General features: G+C 43.7%; 4 protein-coding genes across 4 annotated transcripts; 3 read left to right on the top strand and 1 right to left on the bottom strand.

The window, feature by feature from the left end:
* Window positions 1-752: 752 nt before the first annotated feature.
* MELLADRAFT_60960 (uncharacterized protein) lies at window positions 753-3667 on the top strand (the record flags this gene model as incomplete). Its single annotated transcript, XM_007406873.1, has 6 exons — window positions 753-946; window positions 1000-1040; window positions 1165-2442; window positions 2523-2827; window positions 2925-3109; window positions 3178-3667. 6 exons carry the CDS (start codon window positions 753-755, stop codon window positions 3665-3667), a joined length of 2493 nt encoding a protein of 830 aa, XP_007406935.1.
* A 6033-nt stretch (window positions 3668-9700) lies between these two features.
* MELLADRAFT_103948 (uncharacterized protein) lies at window positions 9701-12031 on the top strand (the record flags this gene model as incomplete). The annotated part of the gene is made up of 8 exons (XM_007406874.1): window positions 9701-9880; window positions 9960-10253; window positions 10313-10633; window positions 10696-10848; window positions 10919-11186; window positions 11387-11415; window positions 11611-11727; window positions 11762-12031. 8 exons carry the CDS (start codon window positions 9701-9703, stop codon window positions 12029-12031), a joined length of 1632 nt encoding a protein of 543 aa, XP_007406936.1.
* Window positions 12032-15232: 3201 nt separating this feature from the next.
* On the bottom strand, window positions 15233-17142 carry MELLADRAFT_95337 (uncharacterized protein; the record flags this gene model as incomplete). The annotated part of the gene is made up of 8 exons (XM_007406820.1): window positions 15233-15640; window positions 15713-16157; window positions 16206-16262; window positions 16330-16340; window positions 16527-16552; window positions 16640-16730; window positions 16842-16855; window positions 16956-17142. The coding sequence occupies 8 exons, from the start codon at window positions 17140-17142 to the stop codon at window positions 15233-15235; spliced, it is 1239 nt and encodes a 412-aa protein (XP_007406882.1).
* Window positions 17143-18739: 1597 nt separating this feature from the next.
* MELLADRAFT_103946 (uncharacterized protein) lies at window positions 18740-19386 on the top strand (the record flags this gene model as incomplete). Its single annotated transcript, XM_007406875.1, has 2 exons — window positions 18740-19075; window positions 19240-19386. The coding sequence occupies 2 exons, from the start codon at window positions 18740-18742 to the stop codon at window positions 19384-19386; spliced, it is 483 nt and encodes a 160-aa protein (XP_007406937.1).
* Between the last annotated feature and the right edge of the window lie 6593 nt (window positions 19387-25979).

Below are 25979 nucleotides of genomic sequence, written 5' to 3'. Positions count from 1 at the left end.
GGACCTTGATAACCAAACACCCGTAAAATCACCACAAGGCTTGGCTGAGTGTTTGGCTTGACATGGTTTCTTTGTTTGCTTTCATTGACCATGAACACGACCCTTCGCGTGTTCCGTATATAAATGGTGGGAACTACCTAAGGGCTGTAATATACGGGGTCTAGCTCATCCAAGCAGTGGAATGTGGGAGCTGTCTCTGCACACATTTGTAAAATAAGAAGAGTTGCTCTTGATTGCAATTCGGGGAGTTCTATCTGCCCATAGCTAGAATTGCTCTCTTTTGATTTACCTTGAAGCCAATTTCTTAAATCCCTCCCATCTGTGAGGTTATTCATATAAAGCCCCTTTTCTAAAACTGGTTCCGGTTCTGTTAAAATGTTTTGGCACTCCGAGACCAACTTCCTGTGCAAACTGATATTTTATGAACCAGGAGGGTTGTTCTATGGAGAGGTGAAGCGGTTAAGGTGAAAATGTACATGAGGATAATTGAAAGGTTCAGACTGGGTCCACACACCAGATATCGACGATCAGTCCTAAGCGATGCTTAAATGAGCTTGACCACACTTTGATTCGTGGACCCACTCGCGTTTATTTATCATGTTGGTTTCCTTCTGAAATGTTTCTGTCTCTCTTACGACCAAAGGTCACGTCCTTCGTAGTATTCAAACATGGAAGAGACCTCCGTCATTCCCACATTCTGCTTGGGCAAAGAGTGCCGCTAGTATTTAAGAGATTGCAAGTTTTGCAGAACGATGGCACTGAGTTGCGAATTCGATAGCTTGCCATATGCATTGGTGTTGCAACATTTGCGTCATCGCGCATGGTTTCTAAGAAACTCCAGGTGGTGGCCAACCGAAGGAACTTACCACAATCCAATCCTCGAGCACGAGGAATTCGCCCCTCGTGGATCAGAAATGAAAAAAAAAGAATCAAACGACAGAGGATGGTAACTTGATGACCGAGTCCAAAAACACGTTTATGGGACGACATCCGCTTCAGCTCGCACGATTTCGCCGGTCGACATAGTTTCTTTGAGCTATGTATGTAGTTTGCCGGATGACCTCATATTATTAAACTCATGAACTGATCATTCTAATCTTGATTGCTACCTCTTTGAATCACTCGTTACATTTACTTCAAGTTCTGATCAACAAAACTTTCTAGCCAAAGCTGATCGGCTTGTCAAAAGTGGTACCCACGCCCATCTACTCAATGGCTCTACTCATGGGAAGGTATTCCCTTCGGCGATGAGCGTCCTGACCTTCGACGCATTGTCAGGGGCTACACCAAATACCACACCAGTCATTGGCGGCGCACCAAGGCCTGGCGCAACTTGGCCTTTCGATCTATCACAACCTTTTCGCAGCTTGCAAAATCTCCCAGGAAGCTTGCAATCCGCACTGCAAGGAACCGCAGACGGAACCCCTTTAACTGTTCATCACAACGCCGCACATCCATCTTCGTCACCTCCATACCCTGTGGGTTCAGATACCCGCTCAGAAGTCGGAGGAAACTACCAAAAGATCAACCCGATCCAGCCGCCTGATCCTCAGTTTATCGAAAGACTTCATCAAGGTACAAAGGCAGAGCCACAACCCGAGCAAGTACATAGGTTGCACATTAATACATCTAGTTCTATTTCGCCTTCAAACCCAAACGGCAACCCAACCCGTCAGCTGGTCGACGTTTCACCCTCATCTATACCCCCAAAACAGGACCAGAAGCAGTCAAGTTCAGGCAACACTCGCTCTGAGGTACCACCAAATGACCCGCGTCCATTGCAGCTCGAAAACGTCAGTCCCCCTCCGAATAAGAGCCAGATGGCGACTATACCCGACATCACAAAGCTATTGCCGTCAGGAAACCCCAAGGAGCTGGTGATACCCTCAGCACTGAACCAGGCGTTGGGGCCCTTAGCATCCGCTAGCTCAGACCCACAAACAATTCCATTTTCCATGCTTCCCGCTTCAAAAACTCAGCTCGTCAATCCTACCGATACACCTTCCCGGGCCCTCGTGGAAACTGGAAAGTTGGACGGAGGTGGCAAGACAATCAACAACAAGCCAGATTCTCTAGCACAAAAAAGCGTCGATGGAGTTATTGCCCTCAAACCACTAGGAACTCCGACTGGAGTAGCGGGAGATGGAGCGAGAGGTTCTTCAGGTATAAATTTCAATAAGGTCTTCCAGAATTCCGGGGTAGTGGCAGATGGGATCAAAGGAGACCCGAGTACAAGCCTCAGCCAGAGTTCTGCAAAATCCAATGCAACCAAGAATTCCACCGCTCCTGGAGTACAAAATATCAAGGGTGTCCCCAAAAATACTACCAATAAAGATATTCCAAAGTCATCAAACATATTCACTACATCTCAATCCAATAGCGCAACGCCTGCTCGTATTCTAGGGATTGACAAAAAGCTCTTCTTATTTGGGTCTGGTATCAGTAAGTCTTTCCACGCTCCGAGTTCTTTCATCATCTTTGAGCTTTGCTGAACCAAATCCAACTTCGAACCATGACTTTAGTTGGCGCCTGTCTCCTGGCGGCCTTGATAGGCTTTCTGGTACAATGCTCAAAGGGTACTAAAAGAAGGAAAGAAGATAAAGCGTTGGAAGATGAAACGTCTGATTTTCTTCAAGGTAATCCTGCTCTTTGGAATGAATCAAAATTATCAACTACAGTTCCAGTCTTCAAGCCCGTAGGTTCATCGAATGCACGACGATCTGAACATGTCTACGACCACCACTCTGCATATGGGCAAGAGAGGAAGCAGGGCTATACACCCGAAGTCGATCTTTACGAGCATAATGGGCCAATCTCACAGTCCTACGTAAGTCAAATCACTTGGATCATGGCCATCTTCGATCTATTCGTCGGTCCGCGGGCTGATATAACCTCCATGATCACTTCCACCGTTGAATATTTAGGGTCCTAGATCATTCCCAGTGACTGTATACGATGAGGCTGCATCAGAGTTCTACTATCCACCTCAGAAGGGATACCTTGACCTCGGCAATTCCCAAGATTCCGGGTCGATTAATATCAAGTATCGTGAAGACACTCCATCTCCGAATCGCTGGGATAGGCACCGCACATCTGTATATCACGCTGGGTAAGGATTGAAAGACGTTAATCATCAGTTCTGTGATCTCTGCTAAACAAGTATCTTTTGTGCCGTAGTCCATCGGTAGGAATGGGAAGTCGACAGGCTCCAATCAGTCCAGGGTATGGAACACCCACTGATTTCTATGAGTCTAGCATATCAAATGCAAGCAGAGCTCGTGGACGACCTGATGGTTACCGTATGGACAAACGACCCATGGATAATTGTCATTTGCCTGATCATAGAAGGTTTGAAGACTCACAGTCCTATACTGGGTCATCTCATTTGTATTCTCCGACGGCTTATGATCAGCCAAGGATAAATCTCCGACCTCCCGCTCCAGCTGTACGACATCATGATATTTTTCCTGCAGGTGGGAACAAGTCAGTCAGTCGGAGACCAAGAGAAAGAGGAGACGAACGAGAATACTATGACGGTCGTGCCGACTCTTTTTATATGTCAGCACAGGCTCAAGGCAATCAAGATTCAAGGCCAAGATTAAATCAGACACGACTCCATGATGCTGTAGAGGACTTTCATCGAAATTTGGTTAAACCCAAATATTAAGCTAAATCATTCAACTCTCAAATTGAGTCCTAGTTTGGATTCTGGCTCATGATTTCGCATGGGTTCTGTATGTTTATCTGCGTGTATTTTTATTCATATATGTACGGTTGTAGAGTGTTTTTGGGTGTATTGGTTCTATCTATTTAATATGTATAACAGTAGTTTTCTACGAAGATAAAGAGGATCTTTCTTGCAGTATGACATTCTAGACGAACACATGTAAATCAATCATAGATGTATGACACACTTTTCGGGCCAATGCAAACATTGGCGATCTTATCGTCCTCATTGTAGTAGCATACCTTCAAAAGTGATCAGGGTCAAATTAGACTCACGTGTTCCTTGAGTTGAGACTCGAATGAGAGAAGTGCAGAGTAGAGACCTTGCCTGATCCACAGCCGACGACAGAGAAGCGACCAAGACTCAAAACATCAAGGTTTAGAGCCATACCAATCTTCAACAGAAAATCTGAAGTGTCTGGATGAAAGAAGAAATACGATTTTGGTGTATTAAATGTACTGAAAACACTCTTACAGCAATTATGTAGAAGGCTGTATTGATACCTTATGAGGAGGCAAACATGATGTATGGTTTTGAGTGTTTCATGGCAAGAGAGAATACCAAAGCTTCAAGAAAGACCTTGTGGGGTATGAGAGGAAACTTGTGCAATTGACAAGACAGGCATCAATTCTATTTGCAATAGGAGCAATACGCTTCATCTCATTATATAACCATTGATGTTCGTTTCAACCCCAAAATAAACATAGCATTAATACTAAATATAATACCTATAAGTGTATAGATTCGCGTTTCCATCATATATAAATCTATTGGTGTATACCCTAAATTCTTCATCATATCGTAGAATACCATCATTCTGAGGAAAGAATGGATTGTTTTCATAGCTTTCAAATTCTACCTCTTCTTCGGACTTGATCTCAGCTTCATCTTTGTTGTCAATCAAATGTCAAGAGTTGGGCCAACGGAAATGGAAGCGAATATCAGTAAAGTGTACCACTTGAATCGAGTGAAAAAGGATTCAATGCATGAAGTGGAATAGAAGCATACCTTCTTCTGAACTCCTTCCTTCTCTTTCTGTGAGTTTGCTCAATGCCTCAGCTACAGCTTTGGCTTTGGCTTCAGCTTCAGCTTCAGCCTCGGCTTCTCGCTTTAGTCTGGTCTCTGGCGTGCTGATAACCAAGACCTCTTCGGAACCGGAAGGGATTGGTTGATCATCGACTTGATGGACGTGGACGATCTTGGGCAGAGTGGATGATTTGGGGTGCTATGATGTGAAGAGGCGGTCAAAAAGAAAAAAGAGAAGAGTCTCAGAGAAAAGAAGATTGACAAAGAAAAGCGAACGGAGTTGAAATACTCACCGAGTCTCTCTTCCTTAATGCATCTGGGAGAAGCTTCTTGAGTTTATCTTTGAGGCTAAGAGAACGTTCGGGAAGAGCTAGTGGAAATGGAAGCGAATATCAGTAAAGTGTACCACTTGAATCGAGTGAAAAAGGATTCAATGCATGAAGTGGAATAGAAGCATACCTTCTCTTTCTGTGAGTTTGCTCAAGGCCTCAGCTATAGCTTTGGCTTTGGCTTCAGCTTCAGCCTCGGCTTCTCGCTTTAGTCTAGTCTCTGGCGTGCTGATAACCGAGACCTCTTCGGAACCGGAAGGGATTGGTTGATCATCTTGATGGACGTGGACGATCTTGGGCACAGTGGATGATTTGGGGTGCTATGATGTGAAGAGGCGGTCAAAAAGAAAAAAGAGAAAAGAGTCTCAGAGAAAAGAAGATTGACAAAGAAAAGCCAATGGAGTTGAAATACTCACCGAGTCTCCCTTCCTTAATGCATCTGGGCGAAGCTTCTTGAGTTTAGATTTGAGGCCAAGAGGACGTTCGGGAAGAGCTAGTGGAAATGGAAGCGAATATCAGTAAAGTGTACCACTTGAATCAAGTGAAAAAGGATTCAATGCATGAAGTGGAATAGAAGCATACCTTCTTCTGAACTCCTTCCTTCTCTTTCTGTGAGTTTGCTCAATGCCTCAGCTACAGCTTTGGCTTTGGCTTCAGCTTCAGCCTCGGCTTCTTGCTTTAGTCTGGTCTCTGGCGTGCTGAGAAGAGCTAGTCTTTCGCCCGTTTCTTGGAAGTGACGCTCTAGACCCGAGGCATAGCTCTTGAGAGAGAAAAGGAACAAGAGTAAGAGAAATGAAAATGGAATGGGAAGATCGATCGAATAAAAGAAAGAGTTGAGTGAAAGGAAAAAAAGAACATACAATGTAATCGTCCTCAACATCTGGCATCACAAAGTTTGACATTCTAATCTTCTGAAGGTTATTGAGGTTTTGAACCAATTTGAAGGTGGTGTGACGTGGTAAGTTGTTAAAAAGTATTCAAGGAGGAATTTCACTTCGTACGGTTTATATACTGACTCTAACCCGAACAATTACATACTTATGGGTTTATCGGTTTATGCCACTCATACCCAACAGAAATCAAGCAGAAATGGAGTAAAATTAAGCTTATTTTTTCTCATTACAAGCATCACGTTAACGTAGAGAACCGCGCGCGCTTTTTCGTGGCATTATTAATGATTCCAATAATGTAAGACGCGATATGTATACGCGTTCACGCTGAATTCGTTCAAGGAGTCATTTTCTGCTATAGTTAGAATTCCCCGTTTTATGCTACCATGACTTCAGACTCTATTACTTCTTATATCTTGCAATTGTATAGATCAACAAGCAATTCTTTCACTTTTTGTCCTGATTACTCGTGCATTTCAAATTGTTATGTGTTCATACATTTGTATCTTTCACATCAACTGGAATTAGAAAAGAAGAACTCGATACACATTCCAGGTCTTTGATCACCAAGAGTATTACAACAAAGAGTAGTATGTGAGTTCTAATCCTACATCATTCCAAAGCACGGAGATCTGGTACATGAACTTCATTTGGCCCCCCACCCCTTTCAACAGTTGATTATAGGGAATTCATCAAGTACGGCTTTAGCAAGCGATATCTTCAAGGATGCAATTAGATATCCACCTAATTTATACTGTCTCCTTGGTCAAGGTTTAATGAGATTTTGGACCAAACCTTTAGTTACAACCGAGCTCAAAAAGTTGCTTTCACTCGTGAGTTTTCTTCTGTCTGTCCAGCTCTCACGTAGATCACTCTGAGGTGAATGACGGTGCTTTGAACAAACATTGGCTTTTGGCAAAAGCCTTTCAAGTCTTCATCAATCGAATTTTAACCAATAATCGTTCATGATCTGAAGATACTTCCAGAAGAATCATCAAGACTCACAATTTAATCGATCCAGGCTTTTTTGTCATAGGCCATGGTCATAGATGTGAAGTCTTTGAGACGACTTCGTAAAAGTTTACTGATAGGAAGATTGTCGGGTTCACATCTTGTGCAGATCCTCAGAAAGCAATGTAATCTAAAATTCACAGCTAGCAAAGTACAAATTGGAGCTATCCTTCTGTTATCCGAGGCACGTATTTCGATTATAGAGAAAAAAGGTCACAGACTAGTCAAGGGAAATCCTAGGATCCGATCAGGTTAGTATATATATTGCTTGTGAGTGGAATCTTTATAAAGAGTGATCAGGTTTTGCGTTTATCAAGATACTTGACAACCCGTTCCCAATCTTTAGACAGTGTCCATGGATCCAGATCACTTCAGAGAACGATATCAGTCATCTCATTGCTTCCAAAGTTAATCTGAACATTTGATTTCTGTTCTACATAGATGCTCCTAATATTGAGTGATGCACCAGACCTTTGGTAATTGCAGTAAACATACTCATCAGGTGATATATAAACTTATGTTCATCATTTAATTTCAAAGCATATGTTGCCCGGAAGACACACCTTCTCAAAATCATCTCCATCAGACAATCAATATGTCACAACTCAAAGGCTTGTTCTATCCTCATCAGACAATTCAAAGGATTGGGTCTCAAGGCGCGCGATGTGTCTGTGAACTACATGTTAGAAATTTGTTCATCACCTATCTTGGTTTACAGTCAGTGAGCTTTGGGACCAAAGGTTTCATAAACGCTGAAGTTGATATAGACTGTTCTAATTAGATTTCTACAAAGACATCGTTTAGATCACTTTACGATTTCAAGAAAGCCTCAAGAACGAAACTTTTAGAGACAGTCTGTTCAGCTATCATGTATGTTGCGGTGTGATTGTGATCTGAAATTCGGTGCATTACTCCACGCGATCCTTATTCAAAAATGTCGCAGACGCTGTACTTTGATTAAATGAGGTCTAAGCCGCATCAAAGTTTGTTTACATTCCGTAGCATCATTCATAACATTTGATCTCAAAATCAAGAAGAGATATTTTTCAAACTAGCATCTTTATAAGATGATCGATTGGGCAAGTTACACTGAAGGAACGTATCTTCTTCAGCGTGGAGAAGTTGGAGAAGTGGGTCTTGCGAGGTCATAGGTAGTGTGATGCGTAGTTTCATCTCAACCAACTCAACTCGGTTACTTTGCTCAAAGACGCGAAACATGAGATCATTTTCATTTACATCAGATTTATGATCCGACAATTTACATTCAACGAAAGCCGATCATCTTCGCAATGGAGAATTTGGTCACGTAGGGCTCGATAGGCCATATGTAGGTAGTGTGATGTGTAACTTCGTATCAACCAGGTCAAGCTGATTGATGTGTTCGAACGGTTGACCAATATCAGTCCTCGCTGCCTCCTATGAGAGCACAAGACATACATCCCAATGTATGGGTGGTGCGGCTATCATCCCGATTCGATAAGTGTAGGGTGAAAGTGCGAACGCGTATCTCAGCATGAAGATGTCATCGACCGACTCGGGTAACGATCAGCTGCCCGCATGGTTCCCAAAAATCAAAAGTTGTGTTATCAAGCATGATATGAGATCGATGGCTTCGATTGCGTTTGCTAGTGAAACATCAACTGGTACATAGATGCAAGCCCATTTTGTCTTGTCAAATGTTGGAAAGCTTGTGATTTGCTTCGATTGAATACGAGTCATTTCTTGGCCTCTTGGTTTTGTGCGACTCAAGATACTGCGGCATGTTAGGCTTTTGTTGAGAATTGGGGTTCAGAGGCGATGAGATGTTATGAAGATGAGAATGAGGAACGATGATACATAGTCGTGAAAATGGACTTGATAGATGAGCACCTTTCAAAACCTCACTCGACACTCCCTGAAATGATAAATCTCTTCCAAGCCTTCCTTGCTAATATTTGAGTGTTTATGCTGAGCCGGTCCGTTTTTGCCATCTCTAATCCAAAACTCAACCCTCGACCTCATCGGTTTCTGTGCAATTGATTTCCTTGAATGTTTCCAATGTTGATAATATTACTTCAGCTAACCATGAGTTTTTCATGTGTGATGATGGTATATTCTTGCTAAAAACCTACCCTCCAATAAGACTGTTGATGAAACTTCAAAACTTGAGGGAAAAGAGATTTGAAGATTGAAAGGAATTTGATGAAAGCTCAGATATCTTTCTCATTTTTCCTCACACACAAGTTGGGTTCTTTAATGTTTTTGATAGAGATCAAATTAGGATTGGTTTTCTATTCTAGCCTTAGGATTGTGGCCAGGTGTCTGTTGTGTTTCCTGAAAGTTGAATTGGTTTTGACACCACGGGAATCATGGGAGCATCCGGCTTTCAGATTTTCAGTGAGAATTCTCTGAGAATTCTCACCTCGGAAACATACAGCACACAGTAAGAGCATGGGCTCAAATGGGTTAGCCTTGTATCCCAGCGGGACGGGCTCCCCATGCTGCGCACGGGGCTGGGACCCCCGTGTGATCCACCTCCATCGACCCATACCCTGGGGGCGCGTCCTCATTTGTAAGGTTTTTTTTCGTTACTTTTTTTCACGATTATTTTTTCGAAACACGACCCTTATCGCATCACAGATATACCTCCACGACCACGAACACGATGCCTGTCCTCTCTTCGACAAAAGACTTTTCCTATCTCGTCCACTCGAACCATCCGCCTCAGCCTCCACGATATGGTGAACAGCCCATATATCGGGACCAAATACCGCCGACTAGCCGCCTATCCTACCTTACCTTTGCCGGCTCCTGACGGTGATGTTGGACTTAGTTGTCCAGACTGTCCCACTGCCAAAAACACTTCCCTAGTCTACGGCAGCGAACGCAGCGACACTAAGGACATCATCAGTGTTAGGGTCAGTCTGTTTCCTCCTCTTACGTTCCCAACCATGCCTATTCTTTTCGATACATTCCTGATCCCCTGCGAACTACTAGTGTCCCACCAGGCATTTCTACCGAACGTTCAAGATCAATCAGCTCATCCACGAAATCGGTTGCATTAATGCCGGCGGAAAATACCCCATTCCCTATGATCCTTCTGCCCACGGTCCACCAGTCAACAGCAAGGGAATGACCCTCCCCCCTCCCACCGACCCAATACACAGCAAGTCAAGTACCTCAACCCGTTCTGGCCCTCAAGTACCCTGCGCACGTGCCACCGAAGGTCCGACCGCAGAGAAGCATAAAGTACAGGGTCACTCTGGCTGTACACATAAATATTGCAAACAGGTAGGCGACTCGGTGCTCTGAATGTTTGTTTAATCCACATACTGACGTTTTTCACCTAGTGTTGCCTGCAATACGGAACTCCAGGTGGATGTTATGTCCATCGCGTCAAGGGAGGTCCACCAGCACAGCTTGCCAACCCAGCCAACCCAGCCATCACCCCAGCCCGTGTGAGAGTGCCACCCCCTGCGAATCCACCGGTAGCCAAACGTACAAGAATCCTCCCACCCCAGTGTGCCCAGTCTGTACGCCGAGTCGGTCACATTGTAGATGAAGAAGGTGAAACCAACTTAGCAACTGGACGAGAGACAGTGGCGGCCAGAAAGGAATCTGCACAGGTGATTGACACTGGTAAAGTCATCAGCCTTCACTTGGTCACCAGCGTGAGGGTGGTTTTGTTTTTGCCGTGATTATCACCACACTGATACCACCTTTGGACATACAGGGATCCAAATCGCCAGTTATATCTCAATACTTCAAAGACTGGCCCCTCGCCGTCTTAAACGACTCACGCAGCCTCTTACGGGCCTCTCAAGCAGCTGCCGGCCAGGAATGGACTGGCGACCTCGTTGTATGGGACGAAGAACTCAGAAATTGGGTAAGTTCCAAAGGTTTTGTCTCTTCGCACAGCTTTCACCTTGCATTGATGTTTGGTTGCATCATACCAGCGGGAGATCGGTGTTACTTTGCCACATACTTATGTTCTTAGCTCCAAGAATCTCGTCATCTGCCTACCTCACCAGTTCTCAAGCCTCGCTGTCGAGCTCCAAGACGTGCTAGAGGGCCTTCAAATGGGCAAACCCCTCGTACCCAAACCTCAAACCAATTCAAACACTGCCCTCGACAAGGGCAAAACTCCTACATTCGACAAGGGCCCACCTCCTGCCTTGGGCAAGGGCAAAGCAACTGCCATCCAAAGGCAACCACCAGTCACTCGTTCCGTCATCACGCCTGCCTCGAGCCATGAGAAGATTTGCATATCCCTCCTGGACCTGGACGATTCAGACTCCGAGGATTCACGCCCCCCCGTCAATCACAACCGCCTGTAGCATCCAAAGAACCAGCGACCCAAGACCAGATGCTCTTGCCGCCTTCCACACCTGAAACACTTATCCACCTGGACCCGGACCTATTAGGCCAACACGGAGCCGTCGCTCCAGCAGAGGTATGTCATGTCTGACCTTGAGCTTGCATGTTGTTCCCGATCTAATCTCACTTGTTTTCATTATCTCCATCATGTGACTGGTATCTCTCACCAGATCGACGTGAAACCCAAACTCCCATCCCCGCTCCCCAAAAATATCAACCAAACCCACATGCACCTTGAAAACCATGTGAACGCAACCCCCTCGCACATTAGGGACAATCCAAACCAAACGGCCTCACCGCAGGACAACACGCCACCTCAAAACCAAGAGCAAGGCCAATTGCGAGATTGGCCTGGGGAGGACGTGCTTCTCTCCTCGATGCTCGAATGGTATCTCGCTGCCGGCATCCCTGCCCCCTGAAAGGCTCGCGTCAGACTATGGAAGGCTCGTTATGGAACGGAATATCATTTCACCAAGCAGGTTTACCGATATGCAGGTTGGGTAAATCTAGTTGGGTATGCCAGAATGTTCAAGTGGTGGCAAGAGTGGCCAGCAGAGGGGCGTGATTGCAACAAGGAGAACCTCACGGTTGCTGTCGCGCGTCCTTATTTTCAGACAGAATTTAATGCTGTGTGTAATGGGGCAGTTGCAACGCCTAACCCACAAACACCACAAAGCGGCTCCAACATTTGATCCAATTTTTGTTTCATTTGTCCACCAGTTCTTTGCATTGAGTGTAGTGTAGATGTTGTCATACAATTAAATGCAATCACAGTCGCCTTGAGCAATGACTAAGTAAGTATACATCATCATTATGCAAGCAGCCAATGTTGATGTGTCACATGAATGATAAGTCCTTGTGCCACATGAATGATAAGTACTTGCCATCATTCTAAATGCATTTGTGAAACCCACTCTAAGGTAATCATGTGAATTGTAACAATCTATTTGTTGTTGCACGCACTTGAAAATAATAATGAAGACCATTGATGATTCACAAAAACAAAGGTGGGGGCATACTTCAAGTTGTACAAAGGCTATCTATGATACCCAGAAACAACATCAGTGTGGTCTTAGACAAGCTAGGCTCCAGATTTCCTGCTGAAGGAAACCTGCACTCATCTGGAAATTGAACCCAGGTACACATCCCAAATGTTTCTTTTAGTCAGTAGCATAAACCATTACACTACGACACCTTGTTCACACTGAGGGCAGGTATGTATTCGTGAACTGGTCACACTTGAGACTCATATCAAACTACTGTGAACAGGTCACACGCAGCTTAACCATTGACACTTACTTATCCCTATTCAGGTCTATGAATCTCTAGTCATCATAGACCTGAATAGGGGGTGTCATACCACACCTGGTTCACACTGAGGGCATGTATGTAGTTGTGTGTGAACTGGTCACAACTACATACACATATAAAACTACTGTGAACAGGTCACACGCAGCTTAACCATTGACACTTACTTATCCCTATTCAGGTCTATGAATCTCTAGTCATCATAGACCTGAATAGGGGGTGTCATGTTGGCTCCCTTTTGCCATAATTTTATGCTACAACAACTTGCCCAATTTTGTCAGATGTGAATTTTTTTCTAAAGCGGAAATTCCTCAGTGGCCCAAATTCAGAATACCACCGTTCTACAAAAAAAAGATTACAAACAAACAACTTCTCCACATTTATAAAAACTACGCCAACAAACCCAACCCAAACTTGCAACCCCCTAATATCACATTCATACATATACCAGTATCTCAGATATGTATGAACGTGATATTAAAGTGTGCCATGGTCATCAAGGCTATTAAGCTTATATGTGGCACATGTGTATATGTTTGTATATTTTCCCACACATGTCCATATGCTGCATATGCTGCCACACATTGATAGATGTTGTAACACACACATAGCTATCTGTTGTAGACAGGGTATAAAGTTCTGCCGCACCAATATATGTGTCGCAACTCCAGGATGATGGTTGCCTTGCAGGAGTTGATCTTCCAGCCATAAACGAGTTGATGACACATGCAAACCTCTACCATGTCGCTGCACACCAAGTAGTGCGCTGTGTGATGCAAGATGCGACCCAGTGTCGCGGGGCAGGATATGTAACGTCATTTCATGAAGTGTCAAAGATGGGTACTGACAGCAACACAAATCAATGGGGAGTCATTACATAATAACCCCCCCCTACATTGAATATATACATACAGTGCTGTAAGTACTTTGTTAAAAATTCAACACCATTTTTTTCTCTCGCACCGCGCTTGAAAGAGTTCTTTGGGCAAAAAGTCTTCCGCTTCTTTTCCAAGGCTGTGAGGTGCATCAAGGCTGTGAGGTGCATTAGGGTGCATGACCCATGCAAGGATGGACTGAATTCAACAACTTGAGATTAATTGAAAGCAGTGTGTTCTGATGCACATGATAAATATTTTGCCATGAGAATGATAATGATTCATGCTCCCTTGGCATGAATAAGATCTGAACTGCACTATCATTGTGTTAATCCTGTGCGCATGTCTGTCTGAAGAATCAAATGAAGTGCTAGCATTCTCATTCTTTTGGCTTGAAAACAGTGAGCTTTCCTAGCTCATGTGTGAGAATAATTTTAAGAATAGCTGCATATGGATGGCTGCCTATATTCTTTGTTTGTTTTGAACCTTTTTAGCCATGCTCCTTTTGAAAGGGGCGGAGCATATATGTGCGATCCTGCGCTTGAACCTACACTGGTGATTGCATATATAGTGAGGACCATTACTCCTAACTATGAATTTTCTTATCATATTATTGTCTAGACATCCTACAAGTTAGTTGTCACCTGTTGCTATTTGACTACACAAACATATGATTGTGGAAAATCGAGCCATCCGGATAGCAGAGGCTTTGGAGAGCTCAATTTGCAATTGCAATTGCATTCAAGACTTGCGGTGATAAATAACCACGTCAATGTCCACAAGAGATGAGTGTCAAAGCGGCCCAGGGTGAAAGAGTGGTTATGGATTAATCCACTAATGTCTGCTTGATTGATGCAAACATGGGCTGGTCATTGCCTGCGTACTTTGCATTCTCCCATGCAACAAACGCAGGCAAAGGACAAAAAATGCACAAGAAATCTACTTGACACCATACTTACATGCGGCAGGGATGTATAATTTGGTATGCATTTAAGTTTGGCTTGCATCATCTAACCTTAGGCGCTTTCAGTAAGTAATAAGTGGTGCTGGAGGACTGGAGCACCAAAGGTAGTTTATCCATAAGTCAGATTAGTCTTACATATGTCACATTTGGTTACTATAGACAAATGGATAAACCCATCAGATAAAGACTCATATGGCCACATATATTGTGATTTGATATGGCCACATATATTGTGATTTGTATATAAACAATTCTGGTCTCATTGTTTGTGTACTCTGGATCAACTGATATCAGGAGACATACATAAGCTTTCTCCACACAATTACGTTAAGTAGCAATGTCCGTCGTGCTTCGCACGACGAAACCGAGGACAATCATCTTCCAACTTGATAAATGAATAGCTGTTTGCCCTCCAATGTAGCCTACTCTGCCACTACAAAGGTAGGAGGATACATTGTGCTTTGTTGAGATACCGCGCATTATCATTATGGGGTCATCCCGATAAAAGGTTTTTGTATTTTTCGCAAGAACAAAATAAAAATCAGGCTAACATAATTTTTTTTTTAAAAAATATTTCTATATTGTTTGTGAACAAAGGATAGTGATTGCCTAACACAGACTGGCAGAAGAAAGACTGAATTTTTTTTTCAGTTGGTATGAAACAAAGGATGTTGATTGTCTGAGAAAATTTCCGTAGGGAGGGTGACTGTCATGATCTATTTACGCTACTGGGCGGTCATTGATTCCTAAAACCCGACAGAGGCGGTTGCACCGGTGGTCTCTCTCAAAGTGGGATATACATGCTGACATATATCCGGCGTGCCAAGTGTACCTATGGGCGTATATGAATGATCAGCAAACAGGACCACTCGGACGCTTTTAGGGATCACTGACTGGTGATCAACAATGAGAGAGTCAAAAATGATGTTTCCAACATAATGGAACCCATTGATAACCGCTTGGTGCTTCGTATACCAGTAAGTGTAATGCGTGAAGCAATTCAGGAAACACAGCATGGGTACAAGACCTTCGGTGGGTGGCTCATAACTGGTGTCCGATGTTCTTTCAACTGGACCAGTCAAACGCTCCTGCAAAGAATACATGGAGTGCGAACCGAATTTGTTACTTTGGGCAAGAACATAGTTTTCGGCAAACTGTGAATCGAACAAAAAATTGAACCAAAGTTAATTGAGTCACACCGGCGAATGAAAGCTCGTGTTACTCACACGAACATTGGAAGCAAGCTGTGCTTCGGCCAGAGTGATAAGCGACGTCTTTCTCTTCACTTCATTGCAAAACTCTTGTAAGAGTATTGCTGTAAAGTACTTTTCTTGACATAGCTTGAAATGAGATTTTTCTGAGTTTGAAGAAAACGCTTGAACTTCCACAGGCAAAGGGTCTAAATCAATTCGACCCCGGCGATGCAATTTGCTCGAGAAGGTCCAAGCGCCATTCCAACGCCTGAGCGGTTCATCATGATTGATCTCTATATACGCTGGGTGGGCCCGAAAAGATAATTGGGACAACCAATGGTTGTTGATTCTAAAGACCCACGAGGAGTTGGTGGGAACGTGAGGGCTTTGTAACTCGTGTTGGCCCAGGAGCTGCCGGACATAGGTCAAAGGGATTTTTGGAATGGGTGTAGACCAGAATTCGTCTGGATTTGCGGGACTAATCAGTTCAAAATGAATAAATTTTGGAAAACATATAGCAACGTACGCATGGACCAAATGGGATCCGGTGTGACATCGGTTGGTCCGGTGCGGAGAACCCCCCCTGTGACAAACGACACGTGTGAGTAAGGGATTGTTAGATAGGCCAAGGCTGTACACCGAGGACTCACTTCGGAATGCCCTTGTATCACGGTCGGAAAGCTCGTTCATTAGGTGTGGACATTCGGAGTAGAAGTCATTTTCGGTGAGGTTGTAGTAGTTGCGGCGATGTGAATTGACAGCCATGTGATACAGAAAGATGTGTGAGGATAGACAAGCAAAGTGTTGGTTATTCAGTTGGGTTCGTGGTGGTTTAAGTTTTACTTACACTATATATGTGTGCGACACTGGTGGCTCATTGTCTCTGGAATAACGTAATGATCGTTGCAAAGTCAAACGGTGATCAGGGTCCTGTATCATCATGAAATTGTATGAACTCACTACCAAAAAAAGATGATGATGGTGGGCCCTGTGAACCACTGTGCACCAATGCAAAGACTATTGATGATTTCGGAACCCTTTGCAACATCATCTAACATTCCTTCTCAGCTGAAAGTGGAAGGCAGGGGATCATTCGCTAGGCTAAGCTACTGAGCAACTGATTGAGGCATCCTTTTGCGCCAGATGTAATATGTACACGTACACTTAGAGAGATTTCTCGAGCGGCGTCCCACAAAAGGCGAGACTTCCAGCTTGAAGAGGTGGAATGTGTGCTGTCATAAGGAGAAGGATTGATATCATCAAAAACACGTATCACCGGAAATACTGAAAGCCACCTTTTGTTTGGCAAAGATCAATGAGGTAGTACGAGTATCAAGATTAGTCGGTTCAGCCCTCTCTAAATCGAACGCCTTACAAGACTGACGCCAGGCACGTAACCGCTCCTCTCTCCGCGATTTCGTTCTTGTTATAACACATCCTGACGGTGCAATTAATTGCAACATGTGAATGAAAGAAACGCGCAAACTAGATACATTTCAATATATTTGGGGTTGTCTGCCACCTGCAAAACATCCATTCAATTGTGTTAGTCAGTCGAATGTGTGTGTTTGTTTAAGAGACCGGAGTGGGTACCTTAAAACCACCAGATTACACCTTGCCCACCCCAATAAACTTGATGTTTTCACGACATGACAGCGCTTCAGTGAGCCACTCGTTGCGGTACTCCACCATATTGTCAAGAAAGAATTCGTATCGTGTGCCTTGCATATTGCGGCACATTGAAGCAAACCCGCCATACCATATATTACTCAACTCACCAGCGGATGAGTTGAATATCCAGGAGCCATCTTCTTGTAAATCGGGGAAAAGCTTGGGGTCATTGTACATGCGGCAGAAGTGATCTTTCTCCGAGTGACCACGGTGGTGGAAAGGGTCGACCGGGATGATTGTATTTTCAAAAGGTTGAGGGTCCACGTCCCCGTTGTGAATGACGCGTAGAAGATTGCAAGCATTGTCGTAGAAGATGACCTCTGGCATTGCACCGGGAAACGCATCGATAAGGTAGTCCTTCAGAAAAGATATTCATCAGTAATTCATGACGCAGCCAGATAGAGCCCAAAGTACATACTCACTCTGAGGGCACTCGGGGCCTCGGAGTTGTAGAAAGTCTGCCGTGCCAAGATGATGCCGCATGTCCCAACGATCAGTTGATCGTTATGTGTGCGGGACCTACTCAAACATGCTGTGGGCTTCGGTTTTTCCGCGCCGCCATCACGGGCCGCTTCGTGAGCCTGGTCAGCCTCGTCAGCCTGTTGAAGGCTTTCCAAATCGATGATCTCCAGTGTGTCGGGGTTTAGGTGCACTGAGGGATCCGACGGTAGATTGGACCCGGGGCGATTAAGCATTGACTTGAGGGTGAATGACTTCTTCTTGCGATTTTCAAAAGCTTGCATTGCCTCTACATGAGCAGGCTTCGAACACGTCTTCGAATCTTTGGCGGCCAGGGCGGTGCAAGGTTGTGCCTGACACCAGCCGTCCAAGGCCTTGGCGTGCTCCAAGCAGAAACGTGATGTGACCTTTGGTAGAGGGTTGAGGCAAGGACCGTTAGGTGGGGGTGCCCCAGCTCGATGAGCCAGTTCCTCGAGTTGAGAGGATGAGGCTGTGCACCGCCAATGGCCAATGGTGAGACCATCAGTCACCACCGCCTGAATTGCTAAATAAACAATTGTAAGTAACAGCGCGCAAGTTACCAGGCATGGTGAGAGGTGCCTTACCCTTAGTGTATTCCTTTCCTTCGATCATGACTTTGCTCACTTTGACACAGAACGAGCAAAAGTGCTTCCGGTAAGCGGCTCCGTGTTTGGCCACATGATGAAGCTCACGTTCCATAGCAGGCAACAGGCGATCCTCTTGCATTCCCTCGGCGCTGAGTTGAAGTGTAGCCCCGCGGCGAGAGAAGCGTCGTAATAGACTGAAAAGGTCGACGGCATCACGGATGAATTCGGCCGAAATTTTGGGAGAGAACCCTTTGGCGGCAGAGTGGGTCGGCACTTGCTGACCCACTAGGTACGTCAGGTTGAACAGATTAACTAGATTGAAATGGGATGTACTGAAAAGGTGGTATCAGCACAAACATCGTACTTGAGTATGAGAAGAGGAAAACGAAGTTTGGAACTCACTGGCCGAGCATCTGTGAGTGCCGAAAGTGTTTCGCAAGCCGATGCGACATGGCGAAGTGGCAGTGCACCTGATATTAATCAGCATGTGCGCCTTGACGTTCCGTATAGTAGTGTCGGGTTTTCTTGGCGCCATAGTAGGACGGCCGATAGTAGGTTTTGCAATCTATATTGGGAAAGTGTTCAAAGTGTTACGCCGTCAGTGAAACACGGACAAAGACCTAGGTTTAAAGGGAAGATGGTACCTTCACAAAGCCAAGTGTGAAACTCGGCAGAGTGGACACCATCGAGATCATACAAATACCCATTGATTCGAGGGTGTTGCACAAGGTTATGCCCCGAATGTTGGTTGCAGTTCAAGCACTTTGAGGTGGGAGGAATGAAGTATACTTCGTGCACCTTGGTTGTTAGACCGGGGGATAGTCCATGCAATCGGATGAGGCCAGCTGTGTCAATGTGGGCGAGGGGCAGGGAAGTGTAGGCAAGATTCCAAAGGGGTTCGTAATCACCAGGTTGAAGGTTAATATTCAAGGCCAGCTGGAGAAATGGGAGTATCCGATTGTCGCTTGACGTGAATCTGAGGGCTTGGTGGCCTCGCTGGTAAACATCGCTGGCAAGGTTGACTAGTTGGACCAGTTGTGCAAGTGTAAGACGGTTCGCGAGGTTGGGGTGTTCTTCCTGGAGGCGAGTGACGAGTTCCACGAGGAGCATGGTTTCGCTCGCAGCGAAGACCTATTAAGACGGGAAAAGAGTTGATATTCATCAGTGTCAGCGTTTGTCATGGGCAGGAAGTGGAAGTGTGGAGCGAGACATGGATTACGGACAAGGAAATGCGAAGTGTGAGTAGTTGTGGTTGTCCAAAGAGAAGGTGGTTCGATCAGTTAGATGAGATGGGACGTGATCAGTATGTAGTCGTGAACAGTATGTAGTAGGGATGTCAGGCTCACGCGTCGCGGTGCGTACAGTTGCACTAGTGGGTCGGTGTAGACCCATGAATGTGGGTGGATGGGACGCGTCCAGAGTCACATGGTCCGCAGTGCCGTAGTGATGATTGACTTGTGGTTGAGAGGTGATACGGGATATAAGCATCGAGCCCGGCGGGCCCTGCGGGCTCGGGGTGTCTGTACGAGAAATTCTCAACTTGTCTCTGCGAATTCTCAGCCAGAATTTGAATCCGCGGTGTACCCGGAATCATCAAGTGTGAAACCCGATTGAGCAAAGTCGCGGTGTCCGGGTCCGCGACTTTCTTCAATTGTGGATCTTGTTTGCCATAGGTTTGTACGGTGTACGTATAGACTCATACCGACATATAAACATGACATGTGTTAAACATGTAATTTTTCCATGTCATGTTTAGTCAAAATTCATCCCCGAGCCAAAAACCGTACGACATGACACCACGGGCATCTATTAGGCTCAATCATATGTGAAACTTAATGTGGTGACAGAGTTCACAATAAGGGCACGTTTGGTAAGACTTTTTTTAAGGTACTTAAGTCGAAATTTGACTTTCAAAAGTCAGATTTTGAAAAGTCCGTTTGGCACGGAATTCTCGTACCTTTTCGTAAGTACTTATGGTACCGATAAGTAACTTATTTCGCTACTTATATTAATGGACCAAGTAGGTCTTTATTTTTTGGATAAGTACTTATTTGACCCAAAATCGGTCAGATCACATCTTTTTCTGAAAACGGACAAGTCCAAATTCTGATACCCCCCCTCCTATCTTCAACTCACGTCAAGCTCGTAATTTTAAACACCACACACAATCACCCACAATCACCCACTTCATCAAATCATTACACCACACATCACATCTTACCACATCACCTCTACTATCTTTACCGTAATATATGGGTCAAGCCAAGGTCACCAACAAGGATCAAGAAGCAAGATCGACTGCTCAATGGACCACAAGCCGTAGTCTGGCTTTCATCGACTGCCTTCAAGAGCAAGCTGATCTCGGCCATCAATCCGACAATGGCTTCAAACCCATCGCTTGGAATGCCGCCATAGATCGGTTGAAGTTACAATATCCACCTGGTTTCGATATCAATCAACTGAAGAATCACTGGACTGTAGTGGGTATTGTGCTCTAATATCTTATGAAGATTACTGTTTGTTTAGCTCACCTTTCGAAATCTTTATCTATTCTAGATCACCAGCCATTATAAGGCAATTCGTGAAATTAGGAAAGCTTCTGGTGTTGGTGGTTGGAACGAAGAAGAGCAGTGAATCATCGCGGATGAGGACTTCTGGAAAAATTGGCACATAGTAAGTTCTTGTTATTTCTTATTTTACTGTACTGACTTTGATGTACATTTCATTTGTATTGAGGGTCATAAGAATGCCCGCCCTTACGAGAAAAAGGGATTTCCACTCTACAGTGCTCTTGACAACCTCATTGGTCATATCGCAACACCTGGAGCAAATCGTACTGGGACTAATACGTCTCAGCAACGAAGCTTATCAACCTCGAATACTCAGATTCTTCCTGATCCTGAAAATACAAGCAACAAAGAACAAAGTAAGTGGAATTTCATCACTTGTGATCATTTTCGAAATTTTGAACTCATTCTTACTTTGTAGTTGCTCCTCAACCGGTCGAGGATCACATCGATAGTATCACCGAGGCGAACATATCTTCTGGATCTCGAATTGTTGATATACTCGATGATTTTAATATAGAACCAACTCAACAATCTACCTGCACTCAAGTCGATGATTCGAGCAAGCACAAGAACCCTTTCACTTCCGGCGGGCCTAAACTCAAAGCTCTGGACATTCAAGAAAAGAAGATTGTCAAAATCAACTCTAAACAGCCTACCAACTTAGCTTCAGCAATTATTATCATGAGTTCCAATCAAGAAAAAAGACTCAAAGCTGAAAAAAAGTATGCGGAGGAGAAGAATGACCGAAATCAAGCTTGTCTGGACGCTCACCGTGAAGCGGTTGAAGATCGAGTTCAATCTCGTCTTCAAGCTGCAGCCTTGGCCAGCAAAAGATTCCCAAATCACAAGCCAGAGATGGAGCTATTCTCATTAAAGAAACATTCTGAGTTTCCTAACATCAAAATCCGGATGAAAGCTGCTGATCTTCTAAGAGACAAAGACTCAGCTTCCTTCTTCATCAACCTTGCTGAAGAGGAACGCTGGGTATGGTTCAAGCAAAAATTAAACGAAAACATTAATTAAACCTTCATGTAAGTCATCATCTCACTAATATTTTTCATCTAATCTATGAATCTATTAATCATGATCTCTTTTCTATCATCTCCTATCTTTTTCTTCTCATCCTTGTGCTCCTACTTTAAATAAAACGGGTACGTCTGAAACTGTGATAGAAACGATCGAGGTATTGGTCAAATTCATCCTCCACCCAATTAAATCGGATTTGAAGATCTTTATAGGATCTCCTTGTGCTTTTGTAACAACTATCATCAAAATCTCACACACGAACTATCTATTTTCAATTTTTCTATGGTTTTTGTATTTACAAGTTGAAATATATTGCCTGCGATGAATATATGATTTTATTTAAAAAAACAAAACATGTTCATCTTGAACAAGTTGAGAACATTTGCCTATCAACAACACAATCGAGCAACGCAGCATTTTCATCTTATTAAGTTTCTTTTTTTGATACAGCTGTGATTCGAATACAAGCATATCCTACAATCAAGATACGATATTTGGATCTTGTCAACTCCCATTTCTTGTTTACCTTCATCACCAAACCCTTGACCACAACCTCGATCCACCTCCACTTCTTCACCAACATGCCAAAAGGAATCTCGAAACGCCAAGCCCAACGGGATGAGGGAGCTACTGCGCTACAAGAGGCGTATGTTCTACATTTCGTTCCCTTCAAACTCTTACTTTCTTTCAAATTTCTTTCTTCTCATCAACTTGATTTGTCTTAGTGCTGAAAGACAAGCAAGACGTGCTCCCGTTGAAGGGCTTAGCCCTGGTCATGGCAGGGATGGCAGCCCCTTCTATACTCACAAGTAAGTTATTGTTTTCTATTCTTCGATTCAGATCATTAATTGATTTTGATTACGTTTCATTATCTGTTTCAGACCTGGTCACCATTGGGAAGAGATACGCTTTGGTGGTCAGCGCCAGTATCTCGATACGGACTTGGTCCATGTGGATCCTTCTATTGAAACGGGCTCTCGTGAGTTCCGTTGTTGAGTTCAACCTCAACCTCCACTCGATCCTGAAATCGAATTCGTCCACGGTGAGTTTTTATTTCTCTTTCAACAACTTTTCATCAAACCTGACCTTTTGTTTCTAATTTAGCAGCACCCAATCCTCAAGGTGTAATTGATATAGGTTCTAGCAATGGCCATGTCGAGAATCAAGCCGATGATAGCCCTGCTAGTAGGTTTTGCTTTTCTCTTTATTCAAATGCTACATACCAAGCTGATGCTTATTTTCAATAGATAGAACTGCCTCAACCAACTTTACCCGTTCAACATTCCGTTTACAAAGCGGCACCCCAGCCCCCAGACCATTTCCTGAATTCGAGGAATACCTCGACTTTTGTTCAATCAATAAGCATGATGAACATACTCGAAGTTTACTCAAGTCTTTAGACATTAACAACTTTGAAATGTTCTTTTCGCCAGAACTCAGCGTAGACGCCATGAAAAATCTCGGTTTTGGATTTGGTCCCCGTCTTTGCTTACATGGAAATGTGATACTTTATCGAGATGATCTCAAAAAAAAAAACCGTACCTAAGTTTCTGTTCACAACGAAATACTCAATATCTGTAGCACAAGTAGTCTACAAGACAAATATCTTTTAAATATAATATGTAATTACTTTTGTATGAACATTGATGTGGTAATAAAATAATTTTATCCATCAATGTCGGCCTTGAGCTATATAATCTTCCCACATACGCTCAGCCAAAACCATCCTATCACGATTCACATTTTCCCTGTCTGCTACAGTAGCAACTTCAAACTGCTCAAATTCTCGATCGGCAAGGTTTTGGTCTCTGGCCTCTTGTTCCTGATCAAACTCGTCAAAAAAATGATCTTCACCTCCCTGTAAGATAATATTTTGAAGTACACATAATGCCACAACTAGATCCGCCTGTCGTTTGATGGGATACTTCCTCATGAAACGAGTCGACGGAAAACGCATTTTCGTAACTCCAAACGTGCGCTCAATACATCCTCGAAGCCCAGAATGGCGCTTGTTGAACAGTTCTTGAGGATTCACAGGGCCTCTATTTCCTTCCGCCCACTCTTTGATATGGTATCTAACACCTCTGAAAGGTGCGAGAAAGCCGGGCTTGTTAGCGTAGCCGGCATCCACTAAATAATACCGCCCTGTACTCAAAAAGTCAGCAAAGATACAAATGGAGATGTATTAATCCAAGACTCACCAGCTGGTACTACAAAAGAGCCATCCTGCCTGGCCACTTCAAGTACTCAAGCGTCACTACTGCCTCCTTCAAAGCCTGCCATTATAAAGTTAAATGACATGTTGAAGTGGCATCCAGCAAGTACGTTTTGACTCAAGTCACCCTTTTGATTTCGATAAGCAGCTTGATCTCGTTCTGGTACACTTGCTGGTATGTGAGTACCTTCAATCGCCCCAATGCATCCATCAAACCAAGGATGAAAACGTGCACTTGAGGTGATCTCATTAGGAATCGGTGATTCTGGGACAGGTTGTCGGATGAAGGTATCTTTTAAGTCTACGAGAGCCGAAACTACCTTGTTATAGTATCTAGAGATTGTTTCTCCCGAGTGTTGGAAGCGCTCAGCAGCAAGAACTGTTGAACCTGCATTACCAGCAATATAAAGAAAGATCATAAGCTGCTCGACAGCTGTTGTATGAATTGTATCTTCTAGATATGGCCTCATTGTCATTTGAAGTCTATAAAACGTAGCTCAATCCATGCGGCAGATGTCGCGGAATCTAACTGGACTTCCAGCTAAGATCTCTTGTTCGTACATGTAGCCACGTAAAGCGGAGGTTTGACAAGGTGTCTTCGGTTGCTGTGCCAGTTGGGAACGGTCTAGAGCAGCTGCCAATAGCAGATCAATGATTTCTTGATCATGATCTACTGGGTTACTTCCCTCGGATGAAGAAGGTTCAAGAATCTGATCTAATTCCCCCCAAGATACGGAGGAATCAGACATGTGTGCTGATGTAAAAGGGTGATGTTTTGATAGTCGTGACGACTGAGGAGATGGATGAATTAAGAAAATAAGTTGAATTTTGAATGGTCAACAAGCTTTTCGGCTTTTGACTGCCAAACGAATTACAACTTGTTTGTACTTATAAGTTGACTTTTTGTTAAAAGTCAACTTAAGACAAAAATCGACTTTCCGGGGTCAGAAATTTCGTACCTTTAAAAAGGTACAAACTTTTGTAAGTCGTACCAAACGTGCCCTAAGTCTCAAATTTGGATTGAAACCTATTAAAATCCAAGGCCCCCCCTTGCCTTTGATAGGTTTCAATCCAAAAATTGAGACTTATTGCGGACTTGGACACCACAACTTCGCTCAATCCGGTCTCGGACATAATAATTCCCGTGGTGTGACTCATACTGACACACATCGACATGGATTTTTGTTTTCCAAATCCCGTGTCGTAACATGAGTCATCTCGTACATCATACCATCCGGGAAGTGCCATACTGACACAACATGACACCAAATGTAAATGTCTCTATAATCAATCCAATTTTTCAAGTACATATTTCCTTTTCATCTTTCATAACACAACAGAATCAAACAAAGCAACAAAATGAATTCACAACCACAGATTGAATTATATTCAATTTAGTAAGCTAGGATTGATGACCAAAGATCAATAAGAAATGATAAAAGCTGTTAAAGAAAGATCAATTCTATAGCCTATCAAGTTTCTTGCAGTTCTCTTGATCAATCACTTGTGAGAGCTGATAACTCACAGAATTGCTCATTTTAATACAACAAAAGTAGTCAAATCTATCTTACCTTTTGACTTGTTGAAAAACTTGCTTCCTCTGGCTATGTAAACAATCATCAACTTTAAAATCTCAATGTTTTTATTCAATTCCTTCGAAATTTTCTGATTAAAACAAAGAAAACAAATCTAATCAAACTGAATACATAGACCAAGAAGTAGAAAAACAGCTATAAGGCCATCTTCAATTG

Source organism: Melampsora larici-populina (assembly GCF_000204055.1).
Source record: "Melampsora larici-populina 98AG31 unplaced genomic scaffold MELLAscaffold_7, whole genome shotgun sequence".
Classification (NCBI taxonomy): domain Eukaryota; kingdom Fungi; phylum Basidiomycota; class Pucciniomycetes; order Pucciniales; family Melampsoraceae; genus Melampsora; species Melampsora laricis-populina.
This window is presented reverse-complemented; position numbering and strand designations above follow the sequence as displayed.